The sequence below is a fragment of the Mandrillus leucophaeus genome, unplaced genomic scaffold (assembly GCF_000951045.1).
Source record: "Mandrillus leucophaeus isolate KB7577 unplaced genomic scaffold, Mleu.le_1.0 Scaffold147, whole genome shotgun sequence".
Lineage (NCBI taxonomy): Eukaryota > Metazoa > Chordata > Mammalia > Primates > Cercopithecidae > Mandrillus > Mandrillus leucophaeus.
Window position 1 is genome coordinate 3,433,433 of NW_012101443.1, and position 25,911 is coordinate 3,459,343.

General features: G+C 39.6%; 1 protein-coding gene across 3 annotated transcripts in view; it reads left to right on the forward strand.

The window, feature by feature from the left end:
- ENOX1 (ecto-NOX disulfide-thiol exchanger 1) overlaps positions 1 to 25,911 on the forward strand; it is a 574,354-nt gene that overhangs the window by 494,572 nt on the left and 53,871 nt on the right. For all 3 annotated transcript variants that reach the window (XM_011974625.1, XM_011974626.1, XM_011974624.1), the window contains 2 exons: positions 20,299 to 20,406; positions 24,410 to 24,466. In XM_011974625.1, coding sequence (XP_011830015.1) covers positions 20,299 to 20,406; positions 24,410 to 24,466 — 165 coding nt within the window. The remainder of the gene's footprint in view (positions 1 to 20,298; positions 20,407 to 24,409; positions 24,467 to 25,911) is intronic.

Sequence of the window (25,911 nt, forward strand, 5' to 3'; positions counted from 1 at the left end):
CGTGGTTTTACTTTGTATTTCTCTGATGATTAGTGACGCTGAGCATTTTTTCATATGTTTGCTGAGTACTTGTGTGTCTTCTTTCGAGAAGTATCTGTTCGTGTGCCTTGTCCATTTTTTAATGGGGTTATTTGGTTTGTGCTTGTTGATTTAAGTTCGCTAGAGATTCTGGATATTAGGCCTTTGTCAGCTGCATAGTCTGTGAATATCTTCTCCCACTCTGTGTAGGTTGTCTGTTTACTCTGTTGATAGTTTCGTTTTCTTTGCAGAAGCTCTTTAATTAGGTCCCACTTGTCTATTTTTGGTTTTGTTACAATTGCTTTTGGGGACTTAGCCAAAAAATCTGTGCCAATGCCAAAGTCGAGAAGAGAATTTCCAGATTGGCTTCTAGGATTTTTATAGTGTGAGGTCCTGCATTTAAATCTTTGACCTGTTTTGAGTTAATTTTTGTAGAGAGTGAAAGGTTAGGGGTCCAGCTTCAATCTTCTGTCTAGGGCTAGTCAGTTTTCCTATAATCGTTTATTGAATAGAGAGTTGTTTCCCCATTGCTTGTTTTTGTCAGCCTTGTCAAATACTAGATGGTTGTTAAGTGTGCATCTTTGTTTCCCAGTTTTCTGTTCTATTCCATTGGTCTAGGTGTCTGTTTTGGTACCAGTATCATGCTGTTTTAGTATATCGTTTGAAGTTGGGTAGTGTGATGCCTCTGGCTTTGTTCTTTTGGCTTAAAAGTTACTTTGGTTGTCTGGGCTTTTTGGTTCCATATGAATTTTTTAATAGTTTTTCTTACTTTTGTAAAGAATGACATTAGTAATTTGATAGGAATAGTGGTGAATCTGTAAATTCCTTTGGCAGTATGAACATTGTTATGATATTGATTCTTCCAACCCATGAGGATGGAATGTTTTTCCATGTGTTTGTGTCATCTCTGATTTCTTTTAGCAGTGCTTCATAGTTCTCCTTGTAGAGATCTTTCACCTCCTTGGTTAGCTGTATTCCTAGGTATTTCATCATCTTTCTGGCTATCGTAAGTGCGGTTGTATTCTTGTTTCACTCAGCCTGGACGTTGTTGGTGAATAGAAGTGCTACTGATTTTTGTACAGTTATTGTATCCTGAAACTTTACTAATTTTAAGGGCCTTTATGAAAGATTTAAATACTTAGATGTAGAATGTAAAAAAAAAACTAAAGATAGAAAGTTTGGAAATTAAGTTGCAGTATATCAGGAGGATCTACCTTCTAAGTAGAGTTCATGAGCCTCAAAAATGTTCAATTAGAAGGAAGAAATAGCCCATACATAATGATGTGGTTATTGGCTCATTCAGAAAGAATGATATCATAATATCTTTAATATATGACAGATTATACATCAGTACAGAAAATAATTCAGTATCACTGGACAGGGCAAGAAAATCTCATTACAGTGTAGAGAAAGGAGCTTTTAGACTCTCATGTACAAGTAGTCAAATATTCGGCTTTAAAAAGTTCAAAACATAAAAATGTGTATATATAAATAGACACTCATACACATATAAAAACCTGGAGTCTTTACAAGCTATGGCTGCAAAGACATACCCCATGTTTATCTGATTCTTCGACAACCCAGATTAAGTTTCTTTCTTTCTGAATAGGATAGAATAGAATATGGATGTGGGAAATGCAGAAGACATTTCCCACATTCATATTAAAAGTCACCGACATTTTACTAGAATCAGAAAAATCATAAAACATGTCTATCTCTCAGATTACATGGCTTTAAAAAGGTTCAGTGACTTAAACATCAAGGTTCACAAGAGTTGCCAAATTTGGGGTCCACCATGGTCTTCCTTTCTCTTAACAACCCCAGGGTTTGTAATTTCATTTTTTATCCATTCCTCGGCCAAGAATATTGGGATGGTGCATTATAATAATAGGCCACAAGATGATAATTCTCATAATTCCTTGGCACCTTTCCTTAGGCTGTTCAAGGTCATTTGTAGGGTTCCTGCTGGCAGTGTGTGCATTTTCTGACATTTGCAGATTACACTCCTGGTGCATCCCAAGAAGGTAAGTATCTCACTTCAATGTGAGACTCTTGAAGGAACGGTTGGCTCCATTTGGAACCAGAAATAGAAACCAATTCTCCAATTCTTGGCCCAGGGCTTTACCTTACAAAGCCCTACCTGTTTGAAATGATCACACATGACATCTGTTAGAGGTTTGGGAGTTTCCAGAGCACTTTCCCTTTTGATTCTGGACAAGATACAAAGACTAAAATGAAGATGAGAGGAAGCCTCCTTATATGTTTTTAGCAGTTTTGAGTGAGGATGGGTCACTGAGTATCTTGCCGTCTTCACTGACCAGAGGTCATAAGATAAGGAAGAAGATAAGCTGTACTCATGCCACCTAAGGGCATGAATAATGAAATGAAAACACTGAACTAGTAGAAGGAAAATGTGACTCCAGCTTCACTGTTTTCTGTACTTCTTTGGGAAAGTCAGGATATCTGGACCTCCAATTCTTCTCCTGGAGACTAGGTGCCGCCAACCTCACTAAGGGCTTGCTATGATAAAATCATACATCACATGCAATCATGTATGTGAGGACATTTTGAAAAGCTCTTCACAAATAAATGTGAACTGTCATTGCCATATTCCAGGTGAAAGTATGAAAAGATGTTGAGACTTAAAAGAAGACTCAGGATCACAGAGTTAGTCGGGACAAGTCCAGGTCATAATTTCCTGACACAGGGTGGCCTGTGCTGTTTGCTCCAATGCCCCTTACAACAGGAAGGCCCAGTTTCTATAGTTAACTCACAAAAGCACCTTCACATTATTTTATGTGGTCCTCACAACAACTCAGGGGTATGTGGCTATCCCAGTGTGTCAAGTAGGAAATTGAGAGCTAGAGGTGAGACCTGAGACTGGCCCAGGGCACAGGTATACCACGTAGAGTCAGAACTGCAGCCTAGGCCTGTCTGGCCCCAGCCCCTGTGTTCCCTCAATAACCCCACACCATGGCTTTCCAGAGTGTACCCTGAAAGCAGTGCTTCAGAACTGCAATCATCAAGACAGCAGAAGACTAGGAAGTTCCATCCTTCATATGCTTGGAGATCGCTAAAATATTACTGGCAAAAACTCATTGCCTGTTTTCTGACTTTGTGTCATAGCCCCTACTTCGGTCTTTGCATTAGCAGAGTAAGAGCCTGCGAAAGGAAAGTAACATACATGCAGCTTTTATTGATTAAATTTGAATCATGAAAACAAATCTCTTCACTTCTGGGAAGGGGAAGAGAAGCCCTAATAAAATTTAACTATGAGAGGCTTCGTCTCATCATTAGTTATCCTGCTCTGCCATTAATCAAATGCATCCTCATTAGTAATCATTCCTTCTCAAAATAATGAGGCTAGCAGACGAATCAATGCAGGAGCCAGGGGCAGAAATAATGGCATTGCCCTGCAGACTATTCAAATCATTTGGCTTCTGCCTTTTGCTGCTTTCCCTGATGTCTGCAATGGGAAATCCTGACTCTCCAGTAGACTTCCATTCCCAGGATAAAGGAACCCTGCTTTTCCCAACACTGTGTCCCTGGCAGTCTTTGGATGACCTTTGAATGACCTTCCCTTTCACTGCCTCTTTTGGAAACTGCCTTCTGACTTAGAGTCTATATCACATTATGAGTACCAGATTTATAGTGAAATGGATCTTTTCTTAAAGGTAATACATCAAAGCGGACTTTTGCTGCAGACACACACTGGCCTTCCACGCTGACCATTGTCATCTTTCTCCCTCCAGCTACAGACACTAAAATGATTCCTTGTGGTCTGGCTTTGACTTCATTTCTTTCTAGTCTACCAATGCCAAGAAGCCGACTCATTCACACTGAAGCCCTGAACCCTGCCAGCAACATGGCTGTCTGTCTATAGCAGGTGTCCTGCTCCCAGCCAAACTGATGTAATTACCCGTCTCAACTCCCACCGCAGTTGGGGGTCTTCATGCTCCAGGGCTTTCTCATGCAGCTGGCTAGGAGAGGCAACATGAGGATTAGGAAGACCAGGCAATTCCCTTCTCATCAGAATTGAAAGCAGTGAAGAAAATGCAGGGAGAAATTTGATGGGAGTGAAGAAATACAGCATTGGAACAAAGAAGAAAGAAGAATTAGAGGGGGAAAAAACTCTGTTTTTTTTTTTTTTTTAGACAAAGTCTCACTCTTGTCACCCAGGCTGGAGTACAGTGGTGCAATCTCGGCTCAGTGCAACCTCTGCCTACCAAGTTCAAGCTATTCTATTCTCCTGCTTCAGCCTCCCAAGTGCTGGGATTACAGGTACCTGCCACCACGCCTGGCTGATTTTTGTATTTTTAGTAGAGACGAGGTTTCACCATGTTGGCCAGGCTGGTCTCAAACTCCTGACCTCAGGTGATCTGCCTGCCTTGGCAAAAAAATCCTCTTTATATGACTAAGAGAAAACACAGAGGAAGAGAAAAGTAGGTGTAGCAGTTTTCCTGGGTCTAGGTTTGTCATTTAAATTTTTGTTTTATTTTTTCATTTTACAAAAGAATTTAGGCTCAATGCACAAAACTTGGAAACATAAAAGAAATATATAAAAGGAAATAAAAATCATTCATGGTGTCACTACCTAGATGTAACTATTGCTAACATTTACATATAGCCGTTCAGTCTTTTTCTCCATATAGATATAAACATAGAGTGTTAATCATTTTTAAATACTGTCCAATCAAACAGCCAAACTTAGTCAGTTAAAGTGTCTGGAATTGGAACCAAAGTGTGGAACTGGGAATTCAGTTCCAAGATGTTAGATGGTTAGTTAAAGACTATGTTTTCTTCTCTGTTTAACAAAGCACCCTGAATAGTCATCAAGGGAAACTTAAACAAGCTAGGGCTCAATCTGGTCCTCACTTTACAGACCACCCATTTCACTCAATTGATCAGTAAATACACCCTGCATCTCCAAGTTCTTATCTACATGCAACTTCTTCCATTTGGTAATTACCTGTCTCGTTTTTGTACTTTCTGTTTCTTCTGTCTGTGTCTCTGACTCTCCTTCTCTACATATTTCTTTCTCCTCTTTTATAATTGCCTCTCATTACCTCTCCAGTTTCCAGTTTTTGTGCTTTCTGTTTCTTCTCTGTGTCTCTGTCTCTATTCCTATCTCCCCTCTCTCTCTTTCACACACACACACACACACACACACACACACACACACACACACATCCCTTTCACAAATAGCCACAACAGCCTTATTTACTGGGAAAGAGAATGAAGAAGAAAGTATATTTGAACTTTGGCAGTAAGTTTCCCAGGAAGAGTGTAATAAGTAGTGCTTATAAATGAAAGACCAACACAGTGACTTTTCAAAGAGATTTTTAAAATTATCTTATTTTCTTCTTCCTTTTGTTCTCTTAATTCATCCTGCTGACCCATAAGACAACTGCATTCTATTTTTTATGCCCTCCACCACCATTACCATCTTAATTTATTTTAAACCAGGTACCACTCGGGGATTCAGTCAGAGTGGGTTTCGTTGGCCAGCTTTGGAACTCTCCTTCATGGTATTAAGATATGTATATTTTCACCTGTGGTTTACATTTTTATACTAAGTCATTTGCAGAGCCAGTGTGTTATGCATTTTTCAGTCATTTAAACATAGGGTGGTACGCTATGATTTTGTTCTCTCATTCCCTGTGCACCTTGTCCTCTTCTCTCTGGTGTTTACATTTCTTTCCTGATGGTTTGTATATCTTATCTTTAGTGCCACTTACAGTTTATTTCAGGAAGTTTTTGTAAAGGCCTAACTGTAAAGTCCATAACATTGTAACTATAAGCTACTATAAGCTCAATATGTAGGACATATAAAGAAAATCATACTTTTCAAATATACTGGGAACATTTACAAAAATTAATCCCATACTAGGCCTTAAAGCAAATCTCAACAGATGTCAAAAGAATGGTATTGTATTTTCTGATCACACTAAATTGTTAGAAATCAGTGCCGAAAATGATAACTAAAATAAATTCCATATATCTGGAAAGTTTAAAACATACATCGTTTTTACAGCTTCAAAAAGAAATTAGAATTAACTTTAAAATACTTAGAAGTAATTGATAATTAAAACATAATATATCAAAACTTGTGGGATGCAGCTAAAGCAGAACTTAGAGGAAAAATTTTAAACTTTGTTTTAGGAAAAAAGAAAACTAGTAACAGTGAGGTAAGCATCTCATTTCTATTGAAAAAAACAAGAGGCCAGGTACAGTTGCTAACACTTATAATCTCAACACTTTGGAAGGCCAAGGAGGGAGGATCTGGTTGAGCCCAGGAGTTTGAGACCAGCCTGGTCAACATAGTGAGACCCCATCTCTAAAAAAATAATAATTAGCTAAGCACAGTGGCACTTGCCTGTGATCCCAGATAACTGGGAAGCTAAGGTGGGATAATTCCCTTGAGCCTGGGGGGTCAAAGCTGTAGTGAGCCATGATTGCACCACTGTATTCTCCAGCCTGGGTAACAGAGTGAGAGCCTGTCTCAAATAAACAAACAAAAAATAATAAACACAAAGTAGAGGGGATAATACAAAGAATAAAAATAACTAAAATAGCAACCAACCATACAATAGAGAAGATCAACAAAGCCAAATGTTTGAAAAGACAAATAAAATGGAAAATCTTTGGCAATAGATGTCAAGAAAAAAAGAGAACAACCTAAAAACAGTATTAAAAATGAGGTATGACTATAGATGCAACAGAGACTAAAGAAATATAAGAATATTAGGAATAGCTTTATGACAAAAGTTTTTAACTTTGGGGATACAGAGAAATTTCAATAGGAAAAAATAATCAAAACTCAATTGGAAAGAAATTAAAAGCTTGAATTAATAACTTAATTTTTTTTTTTTTGAGACCGAGTCTTGCTCTGTCGCCCAGGCTGGAGTGCAGTGGCATGATCTCAGCTCACTGCAACTTCCACCTTCTGGGTTCAAGCGATTCTCCTGCCTCAGCCTCCTGAGCAGCTGGGACTACAGGCGCGTGCCACCATGCCCAGCTAATTTTTGTATTGTTTTAGTAGAGACGGGGTTTCACCATATTGGCCAGACTGGTCTGAAACTCCTGACCTCATGATCTACCCACCTCGGCCTCCCAAAGTGCTGGGATTACAGGCGTGAGCCACCGTGCCTGGCCAATAGCTTAAAATTTTACATCAAAGCAACAGACCAAAAATTGCTTTTTAGGCAACTTCTACCAAACATTCAAGAAAAATAATACCAAGGGTAGGCGTGATGGCTCATGCCTGTTATCCCAGTGCTTTGGGAGGCTAAGGCAGGCAGATCACTTGCGCCCAGAAGTTTGAGACCAGTGTGGGTAAAATAGCAAAACTCTCTCTACAAAAAATTTAAAAATGAGCCTGGCATGGTGGCACATGCCTGTAGTCCCAGCTATTCGGGAGGATCATTGAGCCTAGGAGGTTGAGGCTGCAGTCGAGCCACTGCACTCCAGCCTGGACAACAGAGCAAGACCCTATCTCAAAAAAAAAAGAGAAAAAGAATACCAATCTTTAACTAACTCATTCAAAGAACACAAAAGGAAGACACACTTTCCAACTAATTCATAAGGCTAGTATACTTAATACTGAAATAAAACAAGAACAGTTAAAAGTTAAAATCGAAAAATTATAGGCCAGGCTCAGTTATGAACAAAGATTTATAATTCCTTTAGAAAAGCAAAATTAATCTGGTATTTTATAAATCACCAAACTGGATTTATTCTAGGAATGCAAGGTTAGTTCAACATTTGAAAAATCTATCAATGTAATATATCTCATTAACAGGCAAAACCAGAATAATACAATCACTTTGATGGCCACCAAATATCCATTCATGATTTTAAATTAAAACAAGCAAAGAAAAATGAAGCTTTTAACAACTTAGAATAGAAAGGGACTTTCTTATCCTGATAAAGGTTATCCCCAGCAACTTCAGTGACAAAATGTGATTTTTTTTAACCTTCCCAGATTAATCCCAATATAATCTCTCTCAATCCTCATATAATCACTTGGACTAGAATGCAACTGATTTATGTCACTTGATTTATATCATGATTCACATTTTCAGATTGTCCCTGGAAGCAGAAAAAGATTTGAAGTCTAGTAGCAGACCCTAAAAATGTGGTCTTCCTATTCTTCACTTTTGAAAAATCATCAACACTAACCTTGGTGTTATCCCTCCCCTATTTCTACAGTGAAAACTTAAGTACCCATATATCACAAATGATCATCTTTTCTGTGCCGTCACTGTGAGCAGCTGGACTTTCAGATGACTTCAGCAAAATTTGTGATTGGAAATTTTCACGGGTAAATGTCACATGCAATGTTAAAATGTATGCAATTGCCAACTGAGAGTAGGGGGATTGCTAAAGCTAGAGAAGCACTACATCACAGGCACGTGGATACTGATAATAAGTGTGAAGTTGGGGCTCTAATTTCTCTTAATTTTCATATCTTGGAAGCCTCTTTTGCTGTTATTATTCATGGCCATGCTGACACCATTTATTGCAAAGGGTCTGATTAACTCAGCTCACTTCTTTAATGCTTTCTATATTTAATGTTTCTGAAGCAGAGAAGATTGGTTTAAGATAATTTTCTGCACTTTGGAATCTATGCAAGATGGTGTTGCTGTATTGTATTTTGCCAGATAGATTTCAGCAGCAGGTATTAAGAATATGTGGCACATTTCACAATGACAGTATTTGTTGAGGTTTTCGGCTGCTGCTGCTGCTGCTGCTATTTTTATTATTTTTTTTCCTTACAAGGAGTCTGAAGTTCAAAAACAGGACAAATCTGAGATAGTTCAGAGGTTCCGTAGTTGCTACAGGTGGTTGAAAGCCTATGGGGAAACTGTTCCTGTCTAATGCAGCCCTCACCTGTCTATCCAGGGCTTGACCCTGGAGTAGGGAATAGGTGAAACTTGGAGACCTCCAAAGGTTCTAGTTACTCTGATACTCCTAAAATGTTGGGTTCCAGACCAGCCTAAATGTGTTTAAATAACTTGGAAACTTCGGGGGAAGGAGCAAACTTCCTCTCCCTCTCACTTCCCTTAGTGATTGATGAATGTGCCATTTACATATCTTGTTCCAGAGCCACCTAAAGATTCAATGTGCTAAGTTCAGGGCTATTCTCTCTTTACCCTACCCCTAAATGTCTGATTCTCATAGTCATAAAAATGTTTACTTGTGTTAACAAAGAAAAATTGGGAATATTGTAATCATTGGATTAACTTCACTAAAGTTCTACAGTTATCAAGAGTTAAGTAATATAGGTGATACAGACCTTGTAGATCCATAATAAAGTTTTCCATCCTTAGTCAGACATCTATGGCTGATGGATCAGACCTTCAGCTATATTTTCTCTCTTCACTGATCTGCAAAACAGGCCTAGATCACTGCAACTGTCACCACTAAGATTCAACTAAAAGCTCTCTGGACTCCAACACGTATTCTTACTCATAATCATTAAGGCAAAAGCTTCTTTCCTAAAACTGCAACCAAAGAGACTAGTGATGATGGTAGTATCTGTTGTTAATGATGCTAAAACAAGTTATTGTTTGGTTCTCCAATGTAAACTGAATGAGGCCCAGATCGCTCTGCAAAAGGCACCTCCAAAGAGGGCCACGGGCCTTTGGTTACAAGTCACCCATAGGGGTTTTTCTAGCCGTAATCTCTGATCATGACTAGGTTATAAAATCTGTAAAGAAAGAATAAATTTCTGTTGGCCTTCAGGGCGTAGTGCAAGACCCAGCTGTTCAATCAGGTTCTTATTTGATTGAAATAAATGGGCCAACCTGGCTGGAAAGCATGTTAATATTTTAAATTTCTACATTAACAACTGTACACATGCCCAGAGGTTGGGTGATGACCACCTCACATAATTGCAAAAAACAAAAGTGATAAGAATAAATAAATCCAAGCAAATTGGATTATCATTTGCAGCAGAACTGCCAGCAAAGGCAAAGGAGAGAATATCACTGATACATGTTCCTACTTCAGCAAGGTATTTGACACCTTCTCTTGTGAACTGCATGAATGGTGTTAATTCAAATTGGCTGGCCTATGTTTTAAACATGAGCTGGAGGAGGACACCCAGCATGGCTAGGCTGGGGCTGAACAATCGACCTTTCTCTCTGAATATTCATCCCCGGTACTGGCCACTCATATGACTTAAATGTCACTTCACCTTGTGGGTCTTAGTGTCTCCATTTTTGCAAAGAGGATAATGGCAGCACTTTCATTTAACTCAGTGGGCACCCTTTGCCCTTCAAGGAGCCTCACATACTTAACGCATGTTCTTTAGTCATACAGTATCCCACTGGTAAGCATTTTATATTTATTTAACATATGAAGAAAGTGAAAAAAGGGAACCTAAGATGACCCTGCAAATTACACTGTTAAGAAAATCATCTGTAGAAGAGAAAATAGATTTTAGAGCCTTCCAAACCACTTTTACATCCACCTTTACTGTGTTCTGTAGTCAAGAAATTCATCGATATCTTGCTTTGCAAATGATCAATAATTCCTCATGCGACAGTTGTAAGGATAGAAGGCTTAGGGAAAAGAGGAGACCAGAGTAGTAAAGTAGCTTGTTCAAGCTTGCACAGCAAGCCGATAATAGAGCTAATCATGCTAGCCTTTGAAATGCCAACATGCAGCTTCATTTTTGCCTTTTTGCCAGTCCTTGACCATATTTCTTTTCAGAATCATGTTGCCATATTGGGATATAGTATATCATAACTAGTAACTCCAGTGGATTATGGGAATGCCATGAAGCATCTGTCTTTCACACCAGTCCCTCCCAGGGGCACATTCAAGCAAAGGAAATGGTCTCTAAAATCTTGTCTGATGAAACAGTTCTCCCCAGCCCCCAGTCCAACAGGCCAAGGTCATGACTCTCCCCGTCTCAGGCACTGGCTGCCTGATAATTGTGTGCCTAGTGAAATTTAACACTCAGAGGATCCTTTTTTAAATATTTCCTCCTCTAAATTTAGAAACATTATTTTCATTAACTATCATAAAATGGAATGAATAATAATGGCCAAGAAAGAAATGCAGACTAAATTTTTTCTTCTTTTGAACTTCATGTATATTTATGTCAGTAAGAAAATAAAATAGTGTGATAAAAGGAAAAAATTGCAACTATCTATTCAATAGTTTTCTTTACCTACCAGTTTGAACTTTGATTCTTGATTATAGTTAACATATTGCTGTATATAAATAATTGTCCAGTAAATCATAAGTATTAATAAAACCAAATGCAAAGGGCACAATTTAGACAAGTATTGTGTCTCTGATGTAACATTTTCTTGATTTGTCTTTTAGTTTTAAAGCTAGCAATCTATAAAGAAAAATTTCAATTTTAAAAATACTGAAACATAAACATATTTCACATACGAACTAAAATTTTCACTTGCCAACTAAAAATGTTTCATTGTTTTAAATTTTAAACATAAAAATTCTCAGAGTGGTGTTGTGGGATGAACGGAAGTAACTCAAGTTCTAGTTCATCGTCTTTACAAAACTGTGCTGTCATTGTTTATTTTGAATCTAGTATAGAAATGCAGAATATATGTAGTGCTACAGGAGGCTGGAGACACAGTATCCAAAGCAAGCTCAAATCAGAACAAATGTGTGCAGCTAAGTCCATGTGTGAGAGAGAGCTGGGGCAGACTGTATAAAGCTAGAAATTTTCCAAATCACTTTCCACATAAAATGTTTGTTAAAAGGCAAGCAACAGAATATGCTGATTTGAAGATTACATACATATTATTAAATCAACAGGAATGGCAACAATTAGAATTTAGATCAGCAAAAGATTGCTGTGAGGAAGGACAGTTTTTCAATGATTTTGCTTAGAATTGCTGGTGCATAGTGATGATAGATGGATACACCTTTAGATTTATTATTGTTTTTACATTTTGTACAATTGTACCTGCTTAACTCCCATACCGAGGCAGGTAGCCCAGGCCCTGTCCTTGGTGCCCCACCACTTCCTGCAGACTCAGGCCCTCAAATCTGCGTCTCAGATGGCTTCCTGTGTTTTCTCAACCTCTCTGTGCCTCTTGAGGTCCTAAAAACCTCACTCCTCCCTTTGGACATTTTTCATGGCTCAAAGATTCTTGGACTTTTTTCCTTTTCTCTGCAGCTGAGGAAATCCCACTGCATTCTAGGCCAGCCCTAGAACCTGGAAACATTTCAGCTCTAAGTCCTCGTTCTCTGGAGTTCCTCCATGCCCTCTCTTCCCCTAGAGAACACACAGCCTGTGCCCTCCCTTCACCCTTGCCCTGGGAGATACTGCTCGGATGTATGCACACGGTGTGCATCCTTCAGCTCGTGCCCTCCTCATTCCACAGGAATCCTTGCCAGGTCAGGGGCAGCAGGGTCCTTCATGCCTCATGCAGCCCCATGAGAAGCCAGACCCTTGGAAACACTTACTTGAGCTTTCTCACTCCTCTCCATAGCTGTCCCAGGCCCCCAGAGTAATGACAGGCATGACCCCAGGGATCACTGCCTTGACCTCTCAGAGATCAACCCAGGCAGGCCTGCACCTGGGCTGTGCGGTCTGGCTGACATTAGGATCTTAACAGCAGGGTCAGGGAACAGGGCCATGCTCCCACCATCTCCCAGCTATAAATGAAGCCTGATCTCATCACGAACAAGAGATTGCCTTTCTGCCTAGCAATGAGAATGGCATTTAAAATTCAATATCAGAAAAGATATTGACGAGATTAAAGGCCTAGAGGAATTGATTTATGAGGAAAGACCCAAGGAATTAAATATGTATAGCCTAGTGTAATAGGATATTAGGCTCTGAACACAATTTCATTTCTATGATCCAGCGTTCCTGTTATCAGTCATCTGAATGGTGGAGTTCTCTCCAAGAGATGTTTCTCCCCCAGGGGTCACCATGCCTGAGGCAGAGAGGGGGGCACCAGGGTTAATACACTGGCCATAGGCTTGGATACCCTCATACCTTAGTGTAAATTGAGTGCAGTTTCACCCCCAGGTGGAAGCAGATGACATTTTAAACCAGAATAGATCTTGAGTAGTCTTACCAGCCCATGTAACAAGAAAATTCAAGCTAGTTCAATTCCTTTTTTCCCAAGGAGAAAAGTGAGCATTGTAGATACCAGGTGGTAAATGATTGTCCTTCCCCGGAGGCAGGTTCTCTCCTTTGTCAGAAACCCTGTTAGATATGTTTGCCTTTAGGCAAAGCCTTGCTCTTAGGTTGTGATCGTGTTCACTTGATTTTTTACATCTCAAACTTTCTCTAACAATCAGGCATTAGCTCAGGATTCAGTGTCAGATGGAAAACAAGCATAGGTAGAACCTCATCAGTGGGACCTACGGCTGACATTCCTAAAGAGTTCTGAAGTCGGTGAGAACCAAAACTTGATGGAGCAGTGGACGGTCTGGAGAGTCCTGGGGAGACATGAAGACACAGTAAGCTGTGGGTGGTGGGATGTAACAGGATCCCACCAAGAGAAAGGGGATGAAGGGGTGGATACTTCCATCTACAGTAGGACAGGGATCTGGCAGAGCTGGTCACAGGTGGAGTTCAGATTTCTGGCTGAAATACTGGGAAAAATCAGGTTGGCAACAGGGTACAGAGGCAGGATGGGGCAGGACACTCTCAGGGTATCACCATGTAGAGCAAATTGTAAAAGGACTGCTGGGATGAGATCATCAGACACAGTCACACCCACTATCGCCTTTGGTGAGAATTCCCTTTGGAAACCTCTGGGCCTCATTTCCTTAGGTGATATTCTACTATCCTTAAAGGATTATCCCACTGAGTAGGACATCTGATTTATAGCAAAGTTATAGAGATGGAACAACAATTATTAAAACGTAACCAAAAGAGTAAAAACACATTGAATTTAAATTGATAACATTCTGTGGGTTCAACTATTTCCAGACTATTATCGTGAATATTCAGTGGCTCATTTCCAATAAGCGGAACAAGTTGTGATTCAAGATGGATCCCTTGAGCTCATTTTCCTGACCCCTAAACTGATCCCTGGAAATCTCCTGGATTCCTATGGAAACCACACCAGTTATAGCCATTGTAAGAGTACTCTGTACTGTCCTGACTTAGTTATCATGTACGTACAAGAATCTTTGTGACCCAGCATCTAGAGGAGAGGCTACTTACTGTTGTTTCCTCTGTGTCCTTCACATTGCCCAGCCCCGTACCATGCACACAGCAGGAGTTCAGTGTTGACTAAAGGAATGAATGGATAAATATTAGCAGATTGTTTTAGAACTAAATGAAGAGCCAAGCACTGGGGAAATCCTGAAATAAGGAGAAGAAGAAATTGTGTGTGTGTGTGTTGGTGTCAGTCACTGTCTATATCTACCTTGTGTTAGTTTACCTGACCCACCACCAACCTAAATTTAGGAAGGGTACTTCCTCTCTCCCACAGAAGTTCCCCTAACCCCACACTATCCTGCCAAAGATTCCTGAATTATCACAATCTTGTGAGTTTCAGCTTACAACGAGATGTGGCTGATGTGTTTCACATAGGGTATTTGCACTGTCATCTATGACTTTCATGGAACCAACCTTATATAATCTGTTACCTATATAAAAACTTCACCTTGGTAACAAAATTATACAATTTAAGAAAAAAGACAAGGAAGGGATTATTGTTCTTAAAGGGACATCAAATTTACCACACTGCTCGTGGAAGTATACACAAAAGCATGTCTCTAACAAGCCTGGAGCCTGGCTCCTACGTGGAAATGATGACTGTTTAGATAGAAGTCGTTGCTAGGAGGATTTTACGTTTGGCATGTGCTGATTTCCATTCCAAATTCACAGTGCAGTGTGATTGCCAGGCTAGAAACCACGGGTTGAGGGAGGAAAATTGAGTAGTGCAAGTGGTGGGTCTCTCCCAGACAGCATGACCTTGGATACCTGACTTAACCTCTGTGTGCCCATGATTCTCCAACCTGTAAAAATGGAAATGTGACCTCACTTATTCTAGGTCTCCAAATAACATTTGTAATGCTCTTTGATGATCCCATTAAATCAGTGGCCTGGAAATATCAAGATGTGTCAGGTACAGCATTTATTTACCTGCTTATGGTCTGCCCAAGTGTTTCCACTTGATTGGCATATGGATAATTGTCTAATTGGAACACACTCAATTGAAACCACCAAAGAATGTAATAGTGCATCTGTTTAACACCACACTCTCAAATGTTAAATTAAAATTATGCTGCCATCAGCCAATCCAACCAAGAGACTCTTCTGATTAAGTTCTAGCTGCTTATGAACTTCCATAATTGAGGCACTTTAGTACTTAAAAATTCAAACTAGAAAGAATATTATAGACACTCATACATTTCAAGTGAAAAAGACCTGAAAGGCTGACTTAAATGATCTAGTTGTGAACTACCTCCTTGTTTTTATAGGACCTCTAGTCAAATGAGTGGCAGTTTTGAATCATCGTTGTTTTGAATACATAAATATTAGATTATGAGTTTATACCTTGAAAACAAAAGAGCGCATTAACTTTGTAGAATGCAGAAAACAGTCTAGGAATGTTGATTTTATTTTTCTGATAGTGGTGATTTTGTGCTTATTGTGGTGAAACTTGAAGAATAAATTACATAATTATAAATTCATTGATTAGATTTCTTTAGCCTGTTGAGAAATATTTCTTTTCAGATTAAGAAGGATATCTGGAACTGCCAAGTAATGAATCAAAATGTCTTAAATGAAACTGCTCTTTTCCTCAAAAAGTTTTATATATCCCTGTGTTTAGAACAATATATTAGTAGTTTATCGTTCCTCAGGTGGTTTTTTGGGGAGTTGTTTTTGTTGTTTTGGTGGGGTTTTTGTTGTTGTTATTGCTGGATCATGCTTTAATCCCATAGAAGTGGGGAAACAAGAGCAAACATTTATCCCTTCATTTATTCATTCAGCACCTATTATATATTCGAGGTAACCTAATCATTGACCTTAATGTTGGTGAATGTAGTCTGGTTGGGGAGACAGATATGAAATATGGTATACCATATTAAGTGCTTTGGGAGCAAGAAGGTAGATGAACTAACTTTGCTTCAGTGATTAGAGAACATTTTTATGGAGGAAGAACCCAAGGCTACCGCATTTCATAGTGTCGGTTCTGCCCTGGACAAGAGCAGCAGGCCAAAGGGGTAAGTGGGAATGAAATCAAGCCTCAAAGCCAGTGCCCAACCATCTGCCTGGTGAGGGATTGTGTCCACCTAGAGAGGATGGGGCTCTTTTCAATTTTACAAAGGCATCATCTGAGTTGATCTTGGGCCAAAAGCAGCATTTGAGGTGGTGCTTAAGGAATGAGTAGGAATCAGCCAGACAGAATTCTGAGTAGGAAACTTATCATAAGTCATGGAAGCAACTGGCATGTCTGGGGAAGGATGAGTTTAGTGGTTTAGATTTGATCTGTAGGGGTTAGAGGATTTACAGTACTTTTAATCATGGGAGCACTTTAATTCATAGGAAGTCAGCTCTCTCAGGAGTGTCGGGTAAACGGCAGGGAGAACAGGAAGAACCCAGAGGAGAGGATATGGTAGCCTTCACTACGACAGCAAGGATGCGATGGAGGAAAGGTCAAGGAACCGGCAAAGAGGTTGTGAGAGTGATGAAAGGGCCAGCGTTGACTTCACGGTTTTAACTCTGGATACCAGGGGAAGAGGTTTAGACTGGTTGGGGTGGGAAGGGTAGGTGCGCTAATGGGCACAGTTGGAAACACAGGAAGTGAAGGGTCTGGTAGGTGGTAAGAAAGAGGCAGAGGCTGTAAAGGCAGTCTTGTAAAGCACCAGCACATGTGATATGTAGTTAAAGTCATGGGTGTGAATAGGATCCCCTGGAGAGAGCATGTAGTGAGAAGAAAAGAACCTGGAATACTAGTTGGCAGTTAGCAAGGCACCGGTGACTGTAGTGAGAGCAGTTTGAGTACAGTACTAGGGATTAAAGTCACATTATAGTAGAATGAAGATTAAATACGCATTTCAGGATATAGTGGTTTTCATCCCCAGTTACACATTAGAATAATTACCTATGAAGGTGTTTTAAAAATGATCAGTGCCTGGGTCCCACCTCTCAATATTCTGAGTTAATTGGTCTTCTGTCAAGCCCAGAAATAAGTATTTTTTTGAAAATCTTCCCAGATAATATTAATGCAGAGTCAGAATTAAAAACCACTGCTCTTCACTGTTTTAAGGATTATAAATAAACCCCCATAGCTAGCAAGCATATAAGATGCTTATAATCACAGGGAATCAAAGAAGTACAAAATTTTTCAAAGATGAAGAATCTTGGTGTTCTATTAAACTGGCAACAATTAGAAAGCTAAACAATACTTTTAGTGTTATTATTCAGTGGAGTACAGCAGCTCTTACACACCACTGACAGGCAGGTAGACTGGCATGACCATCCCGGAGAGCAGCTTTGCCAAATTCACTCTTTGACCTAAGAGTTCTACCACTGGATACGCATGCCAGGGAAATCCTCCCATAGGGCCATAAGGGAACTTGCACTAGCATGGTCCATTGCAGGCTTGTATACAGCAGGAAGAACTGGGGTAATCTGAATGGCCTTCACTGTGAGAGTGGGTTGGGTAAAATTGGGTGGATGTACCCCGTGAGAAGCATGGATTAGATACATAAAATAGTAACGTGTATACCTGTGTAACAAACCTGCACATTCTGCACATATATCCCAGAACTTAAAGTATAATAAAAATAAAAATAAATCAAGCTCAGTAAAATCTCAAGGGAATTTCAAAGTTTTCTTACGTATAGCACATTTTGGGACTAAAAAGGGAAAATCCATTAGGTTTTTTAATAAATTCATTTATTAAAAAAATAGTAACATGGATGGATCTTGGGAACATAATGCTAATTTAAAATATAGTAAACAATAGGAAACATAATATCACATAAAAATACACACAAAACAACGACAATATATGTTCTGGAAAAACACATTGAAATAAAAATCTAGACACTACATCATTGAAGTGATTGCCATCATTGAAGTGACATAAGAAGAAAAGGAAGCACTGATGAGAGGGAAGACGTTACATTTAAAAAGTGTGAATCCAAGAATGGATGAGATAAGAGGGAGACTAAAAGAAGAGTGGTCAAGGGAAAGGGGTGTGTGTGCGTGTGTGTGTGTGTGTGTGTGTGTGTGTGTTTTAATAGAAGGAAGAGTTGTAAGTGTGTGGATGAAATGAAGACTCCAATGCACTTCTCCCTCTTATTTATTCACAGTATTGGTAATAGCTGAGAGATGTGTCCAAGTAGTATTCCTTTCTTTGTTCTTCCCTAGTCTGAAATTCATTTTATTTTTTTCTCATTACTAAAGCAGTGTGTGTTTATTACAGATATATCAGAAAATTGACAAGCAAAACAGAAAGATCCGTGAACCCACCCACCTAGAGACAGCGTCTAGATCCTTTCCTACGAATATGCTGCAAAGTTAAATTTTGTAACCTGAGTGTATTTTTGGCTGAGCAGTGCTTTTTGAGCTTCTGTGTATTAGAAGACATTTGTGCAACTTCATTTTAAAGGGCTGCATAATGTCTGATGACACAGATACGCCATTATTAATGTCCACCTCCCTTCTTCTGGACATCAGTTATATTTGGTTTTGCCACCTCAAGCGCTGCAGTAAGCAAGCATAAGCTACCTACCTTTGAAGACAACTTCCTATCTTTCATTTGACTCGTTTTTCAAAAGAGATTTAAGGATTGGATTTGAAATTGTCTCATGAAGTAAAATCCACTCAGCATTACCCAAGTCAGGGCACCAGTTCCCTTTGGAACTGTTCTGGGGCCAGTCAGGAATGTGAATGAAGGAACAGAGCCATTCCCCACTGTCTGGACACAATGTAGGTACTTGTCACTATGCCAAAGTGCAATATGTACTCCTTGGTTTCTGTACTTTAATCAATGATGCACAATTAAATCCCATACATTGTTAAGTGAGAGAATGTGGAATGTGTACATTACCTCACATGTGACTGATTATTTCATGAGCAGGTGGTGAAATAGGATGCACTGAGCTTTTAGAAAATTGCAAGAAATCACTGTTTATGCTACAGGACCAAAGTAGGTTCTTACAGCAGTTAGCAGAACAAGCAAGCCCAAAGGAAAGCGCGGTGTGTTTTTCTGAGTATTTCCTACCCTGCAAGATTCCCCCAAACCAGTAGTTTTGGAGATTTAATGTAATCCTTCCAGTTGGTAGGTTTAAACCTGAGAAATCCAGTGCCAGTGTTTCTCCAGGCTTTGGTGGTTAGGAACTGGCCAGGCAGCTCTGCAGCCAGCTTGTCAAGGCCCTGAAGACGTAGCCTGGCTGTTGGAGACAGGTCTCTCCATGGCAGGAATCCACTAACATTTCCAGATCATTAGTACAGCAGTTGTTATGCACGGTAGCAGAAGAAATGCACTTCTGTCTTTTCGAACTAGTCCTTTGTTGTCAAGAAGCTTTGAATAGTCAGAGCTGTTTCCAGGGCCTGGTTTGCAGCTCTTGAATGTATTCTCCAGCCTATGTATATATTAACACATCACCAGGTCCCAAAGAATTCGCACTGCACAGCGCTGTGCTTTTGGCAGACAAGGAAAAGCCTTCACATGAGTTACAGTTGATAGGGCAAGGGAAGCTCAGGGCTTACAAAAATCCCTTCAGTGGCCCTGCTTAAAAATAGCAGTGTAGGCCATAGCTTAGTGTTTTGACAGTTTATATCAGCAGTTTTCTCGGCTGATATATTGATTGCAGTTTGGACTTCAGTCCTGCTGATCTAATAAAACATCACCGTCATAACAGAGAAAGCAAAAGGATCTTCTGTGGTCCCAGACACTTGGCAAAGTAGCTTTATAGAGTTTCTGTAAAGCTAGCTTTACTGCAATATGTAAAATGAAGCAACACTGGACAAGTTGACTATATTGTAATTTTTTCGTCTGTCAATGTAATGTATTAGCACTATCCTATATATTTTTACAAATAGGCATTTGCTCAAAGGAATATAATGATGCCTTCACAAATATGAAAACGAGTTTTGTACATCATTATCACAAACAACCTAACAGTGTGTCAAAACTGCAATGCCCCTGATACTTAGTGTGGAAACACACGAGGTCAACTGAGGTCTGAATTAAGCTTCAAGACATGTAAACATCTTCTACTGATAATTCTGAATGGATATTGTGGATATTTTTAAATCACCTGGCCTTCGACCCTACTTATGCTAAATATCCTTTAATTTCACAGCAATTGCTAACTATCCAGGAGGAGTTAAACAACAAAAAGTCAGAACTGGAACAAGCGAAGGAAGAGCAGTCCCATACGCAAGCATTATTAAAAGTCCTGCAGGAACAAGTAAGTGAATGAAACAGCTCCGATTTATGAATCAGTCCAAACACCCCAATGCCTGCCTGCCTTGTGCATCACCTGTGCAAACATTTACGAAGGTAATCTGCAGTACAGTTAGCCTGAACCCTGTCAAACCTCCTAGCAGCTCTGCTGTATGGAATTTATAACCTCATTTCCAGCATCGCTGTCCTCACTCCTGTACCTGTTTAGATCGCCCAGGCCTGCCCGTGTTGTGTGAAAGTTTCTTCCAGAAGACAACCAAATTTTGATAGAAGTTTCAAAATACTGGCAATGAGGTATGTTTCAAAGTAAGCAGCTGGTTTCCTCTTAAGTCTAACAGTGAGGAAAATGAGTTTAGCATAACCCATGAGACTCCTGCAGACACATGAACAAGGACTGATTCATAGCAACATTTAAAAACTATCCTCCTTGTGCATCAGGGTACTTATCTAACCGTGATGAGCAACAGACCTTTTATATGAAGTTTGTAAATCTGATCATTTCCTTGTGGCTTTCTTTGATACAAAAGTGTGGCGCGACATTGATAAGTGGATTGGAAAGTATTGTCTTACAGCAGGGTAAGATGGAGTGCGCGGCAGGCAGCAGAGGGAAATCTAAGCCCACTATCTACATGAGAGGAACCAGGAGAGCTCTTGAAATGCCTTCCTATTTCTGGCCTTCACTTGCTGCCAACAATGTATGAATGGTAATTTGAAGGAAAAAAATTGCATACAGTAACCCCAACCCTCTGTGGGTAATCAAATGAGATTGTTTTAAATTTTTCACTGACACATCAAGGTTATTTATTGTGTAAATAACCTTACACTGAATATATAACTTCAAAGGTGACATTTGAGAAAATATAAAGTCAGCTCTATGTCACTTTGTGAGTGATTTTTGATTTTTTTTTAATGGTTTGGGGTCCAGAAATATCTTTTTAGTTATTTTCTCCTAAAGGTATGATTGATTTGTGAGAGAAAAGTACAGATATTAGTCTATAAACTTTTATAGCTTTGGAAGAAAATGCTTTATAAAACTAATAGTTATCTTCATGTGATGAATATAGATTCAGTAACTTGTACTGAGGCTGACTGTGTATGATTTCAGATATAAGAGATTGAAGTGAAAAATCTAGTTGACTGAATTCACAATGACCTGCAGTTGAAGAGACCTGAAATCACTGTCCTTTCCACTGTTATATTATGAAAAGACTCCCAGCAAAGTGGAACTGAGTTGGTCCAAATTTGCTCCAAATCAACCGACATAGCTCTGAGCTTTTGTTTTCTGCTCTCTCACCCCAATTTTTTTTCTTTTAGATAGCTTTGACTGGACTGGGGAGGGGTGAATTTCTCTTTTCTCTAAATGACTCAAATCCTTGATCTTGAAGTCCAAACCCTAGTCATAAAAATAGATTCTGAGTTTTGCAGAAAGTATTGATATATCTTATGATGGCATGCATTTTTAAAGAGAAGAGCACACACAGGTATGGGTGAAACATCACACTTCACTCTCCATTATTTAAAAAACAGAGAACATGAAGATTCGAAACAGCTAAAATCAGTAAAGACCTAGAAAATACAATTGAGAAGGAAGAATTTTAAATCTGAAATATTAATTAAAATGGGATAGCTCTGATACCAAGAATCTTTAAGCCTGAGACACCAAATGTATGTGGCTGCTGGTGCCATTACCAAGCTGTTTGTCCAAGAGCCCCTCCCCTGCTACCCCTTGGTGGTTCTTGCAAAAGGGGCCATGCAGTGTACAGGTTCTTTCCATGGCCCTGCACCCACACACAGATGTGCACTGACGGCACCTCGCACCGCCACTGACCACGGCCTTTGAGGCTGTCTTTGGATTTGTGTAGAGTAACTCCATGTGTAAAGAGTTTCAGTGCCCACATAGATGTGGCCTAAACAAATGGACACATGCAGGGGAAGATACACCCTTCTCTGCAGACTTGGAATGTTGCTATTCACACAATTGCCTCGTGCTGGGAATCCTGACAAGCAAGGACAGATCCTGAGGGCAGACCTTTCCCACCCTCAGGCCCCAGCCCCTCCAGGGAAGGCCAGGCTACCCGCTAAGCTCTCAGTCTTCCCATGTGCGAAGATGCAGCTTTTCTGGGTCCCTCCAGGCCCCACTGACTCCTGCCTTTCATCTCCTTTACAATGAGGATAGCTTCCTACCTCTGGAGCTTGTTCACAAACCTCAGTTTCATCAGACAAGATGTTCAGCCCTATCTGGGGGAGAGCAGCAGCTAAAGGAGAGAAGAAGAGGGGCAGAGAGGAGAACAAAGCAGCAGCTGTCCTGGAGCTGCAGCTGGAGGAAGGAGAGGGGCGAGCTGCAGCGGGGAGGGGTTTCCTCCGTGGTTCTGGCCACAGAGCACAGCAGAGTGAACAATGGCAGGAGACAGGGAGTGAGGGGAGAGGAAACAGGAGCAGAAAAAGCAAGGGCAGAGTTAGAAGCCATCATGGAATGGGAAGAATGGAGTTTATTTAAAAGGGAGGAGAGCAACTGGCACACCATGTTGGTAAACACGTAAAGGTGGAACAGACATTCATAAAATAGCCCTTTACTTCTGCTGAAAAAGAACAAGACCTTCTGAGCTAACCCCACTCAAACTCATGGGAGCACAAGCTACAGGACCTAAGGTGGGATGAGCAGAGGGGTTGATGAAGAGGAAGACAAGGGATACCTCAATAAGAAACACTCAGCTAGGAAAAGAGCGAGGGGATTTTTAAAAAGTCCTTTTGTGTCCTGTGATAATAGATAGTATTCCTATCACTGTGGCACACCTCTGCCTTGTCATATATGCCATACATCGCCCATGCTCCCCTGTGTCTGTCATTGTGTAGAAACATCAATGATGTTGCCCTAAAGAACAGTGGGCAGACTTTCTTCTTAATTGGGAGTGATATGGAAATGAGTCAAAGAGGCTTTGGTGCATAATCAACTACCCGATCCTCAATGTCTTTATGTTCCCATTCCTTTGGCAAAACCCCTCCTTTGGCATGGAGTGGGTAGGGTTTTTTGCTGGGAGTTTAATACTGGCCTTCAAAAACTGAAGAAGCTTTCATTTTAATAGGCACAAGTAGCCAGAAGGAACCAATGTTCTGAAGCAAACACATTGGTGGTATATGTGCATTGATTTTCTTTCAAATCTTAAGTATTTTTTCCTGCCATGAATACTTTGTATTAGGCATAAACAAGATAATGGAGGAGATGCTGCTTCCTAAATCAGGAAAAAATACTGGCAAAACCGTTTCAAGACATCTCACCCTCTTCCTTTGCTGTCTGATACTAAATATCTGTTTTGAGTCAGGCTAGGATAAAATGACAATTAAAGGTTTCCTGAAACCTCCTGATAACTGATTACTCCTAAGCCTCTGAGAAGAAGAAGTGTTTTCAAATATTCACTGTTAAAAATCTCATTTGAGAAATATCGTTTCTTCTAATGCTTCCGTGGCCAAGGAGATGTCATCCAAACTCTTTCTCTACCAAAGAAGCAACCGTCTTTAGTCCTCCAGAGATGTCAGTCATTCAAATATATTCTCAAGGAGGACATGTCTAACACAGTAGCATGTTAAAAGCAGCTGAAAATGTATCATTCACGAATAATCGTTAATATAACATCATTTTGCTGGTGGCAACTTGCAAACACTGCAGGGTTTAAATTAATAGCAATCCAACTAGGAAATGAAATCATTTATTATTCTTAAGAACCGATTTTATACATTTTATGCCTATGGAACTGCTTTCTAATCTTATTATTTAAAAAATAATGACCAAGACCCATTTATTCTTGTGCCAGGCATCAAACTTCATGAAATATTGGTCTCAAATTGGCTCCAGTATGGCTCATTAAAAATATGTGCTCCATCTGTTTTACCTCGTTGGAAGTTTTATAAAGTACAACCTCAGATAAATCAGTTAACAAGATGATGTACTTAAGAGATTTGCTTGCTTATTCATTTTTTTGTTTTGTGTTGTTTTTCCTTAAAATTTGCAGTTAAAAGGTACCAAGGAATTGGTCGAGACCAATGGCCACAGCCATGAGGATTCAAATGTAGGTACCACAAACCTGGTATTTGTTCTTCTTGCTTGATGTTGGTTGAACACATGGGGATGTGGCACTTTATCTACCACATAAAGGAAATCAGAAGCTCTGCCTCTCAGCAGCTTAAGATTAATATATAGGGTTTGGCAAGAAAATGTGATTGACAGGCACTGCTACTGTTAGCCTGGTTTATCAAATGTCAATTTAGAAGTATATGAGTTAATCCCCACCATCGAAAATTCTAATCTCAGTGAGTCTGTTTGAGCTCTTTGTATTTCCAAAACTGTAACTGATGATATACTGGGAGGGAAATGGAAAGAGACCCGACAGGGTAATCAGTTGTGCATTGCATGTATATTCATTAAGTTTGCCTGCCAGCGAAGGTGGTACCTAAATGACTGACATGCTGAAAAGGTCTCAGAGCAAACGCCTTCTCTCAGAATAGCCCTTGAAATGTATTCCTTCTCTGTTCCTCACCCAGAACAGTAGCACAGTGCATCCATCTTCTTGATAGAGAATAATGTGTGATGGTACAAGATCCCAGTTACACCATGACTTCCTCTCTTAGTGTTCCTTGAATATCCAGTTGTCAAAAAGTAAATAAGTATTCTTGCCTTGAACGTTCTTTAGTCTCAGATGGAATATTACACTATGTAGATCATTCCCTCTCCATATGTTTGATGATTTTGTCTTTTTTAAATCTCTCTGATATCTGTATGTATTTGATTATCCTCATCAAAGAAAATGCTTACTAAGCAGTTCTTTTCACAGAACACAGAATTAGACATGATAATGAATGCCTGATTACACTAGAGCTAGGAGAAATTATATATTTCTTGTTCACTCTTGTTTTAATTATATACAACAGAGAGCCTAATATTCAGAGTATCAAAAAAATCCTACTTAATCATTATTGTTCCTGCCCAGCAGATATTTAACATATGATGTTTATTGAGGACTTACGTGTTCATAGTGCTCTGCTAAGTTCTAGGGGAACAGAAATGGGGGTTACAAAGAAATATAAGACTAGTTGTCTGCCCTCGGGGAACTTATAACTGAGTTAAAGAATTAAGAAACACATGACAATATACAGGACATGGTAAGTGTACAGGAAGTTGAGGCAGCTATGATATGATGTAGTTTGAAATCCAGACTTCGCTGCTTATTACATGTGTTAGGCTGACAAGTTACTTAACCTCTCTGAGCTTCCTTTTTCTCACTTGCAAAAAGAATGGCAAAGCCTATCTCAAAAACATGTCATAATGTAATGAGCTAAGGCCTGGGAAGACCTTAAGGTGTTACCAGTATGGTTTCTGTTTTTCTTGTTTTTTTTTTTTTTTAATTTAAGTTCTAGGGTACATGTGAACAACGTGCAGGTTTGTTACATATGTATACATGTGCCATGCTGGTGTGCTGCACCCATAAACTCGTCATTTACATTAGGTATATCTCCT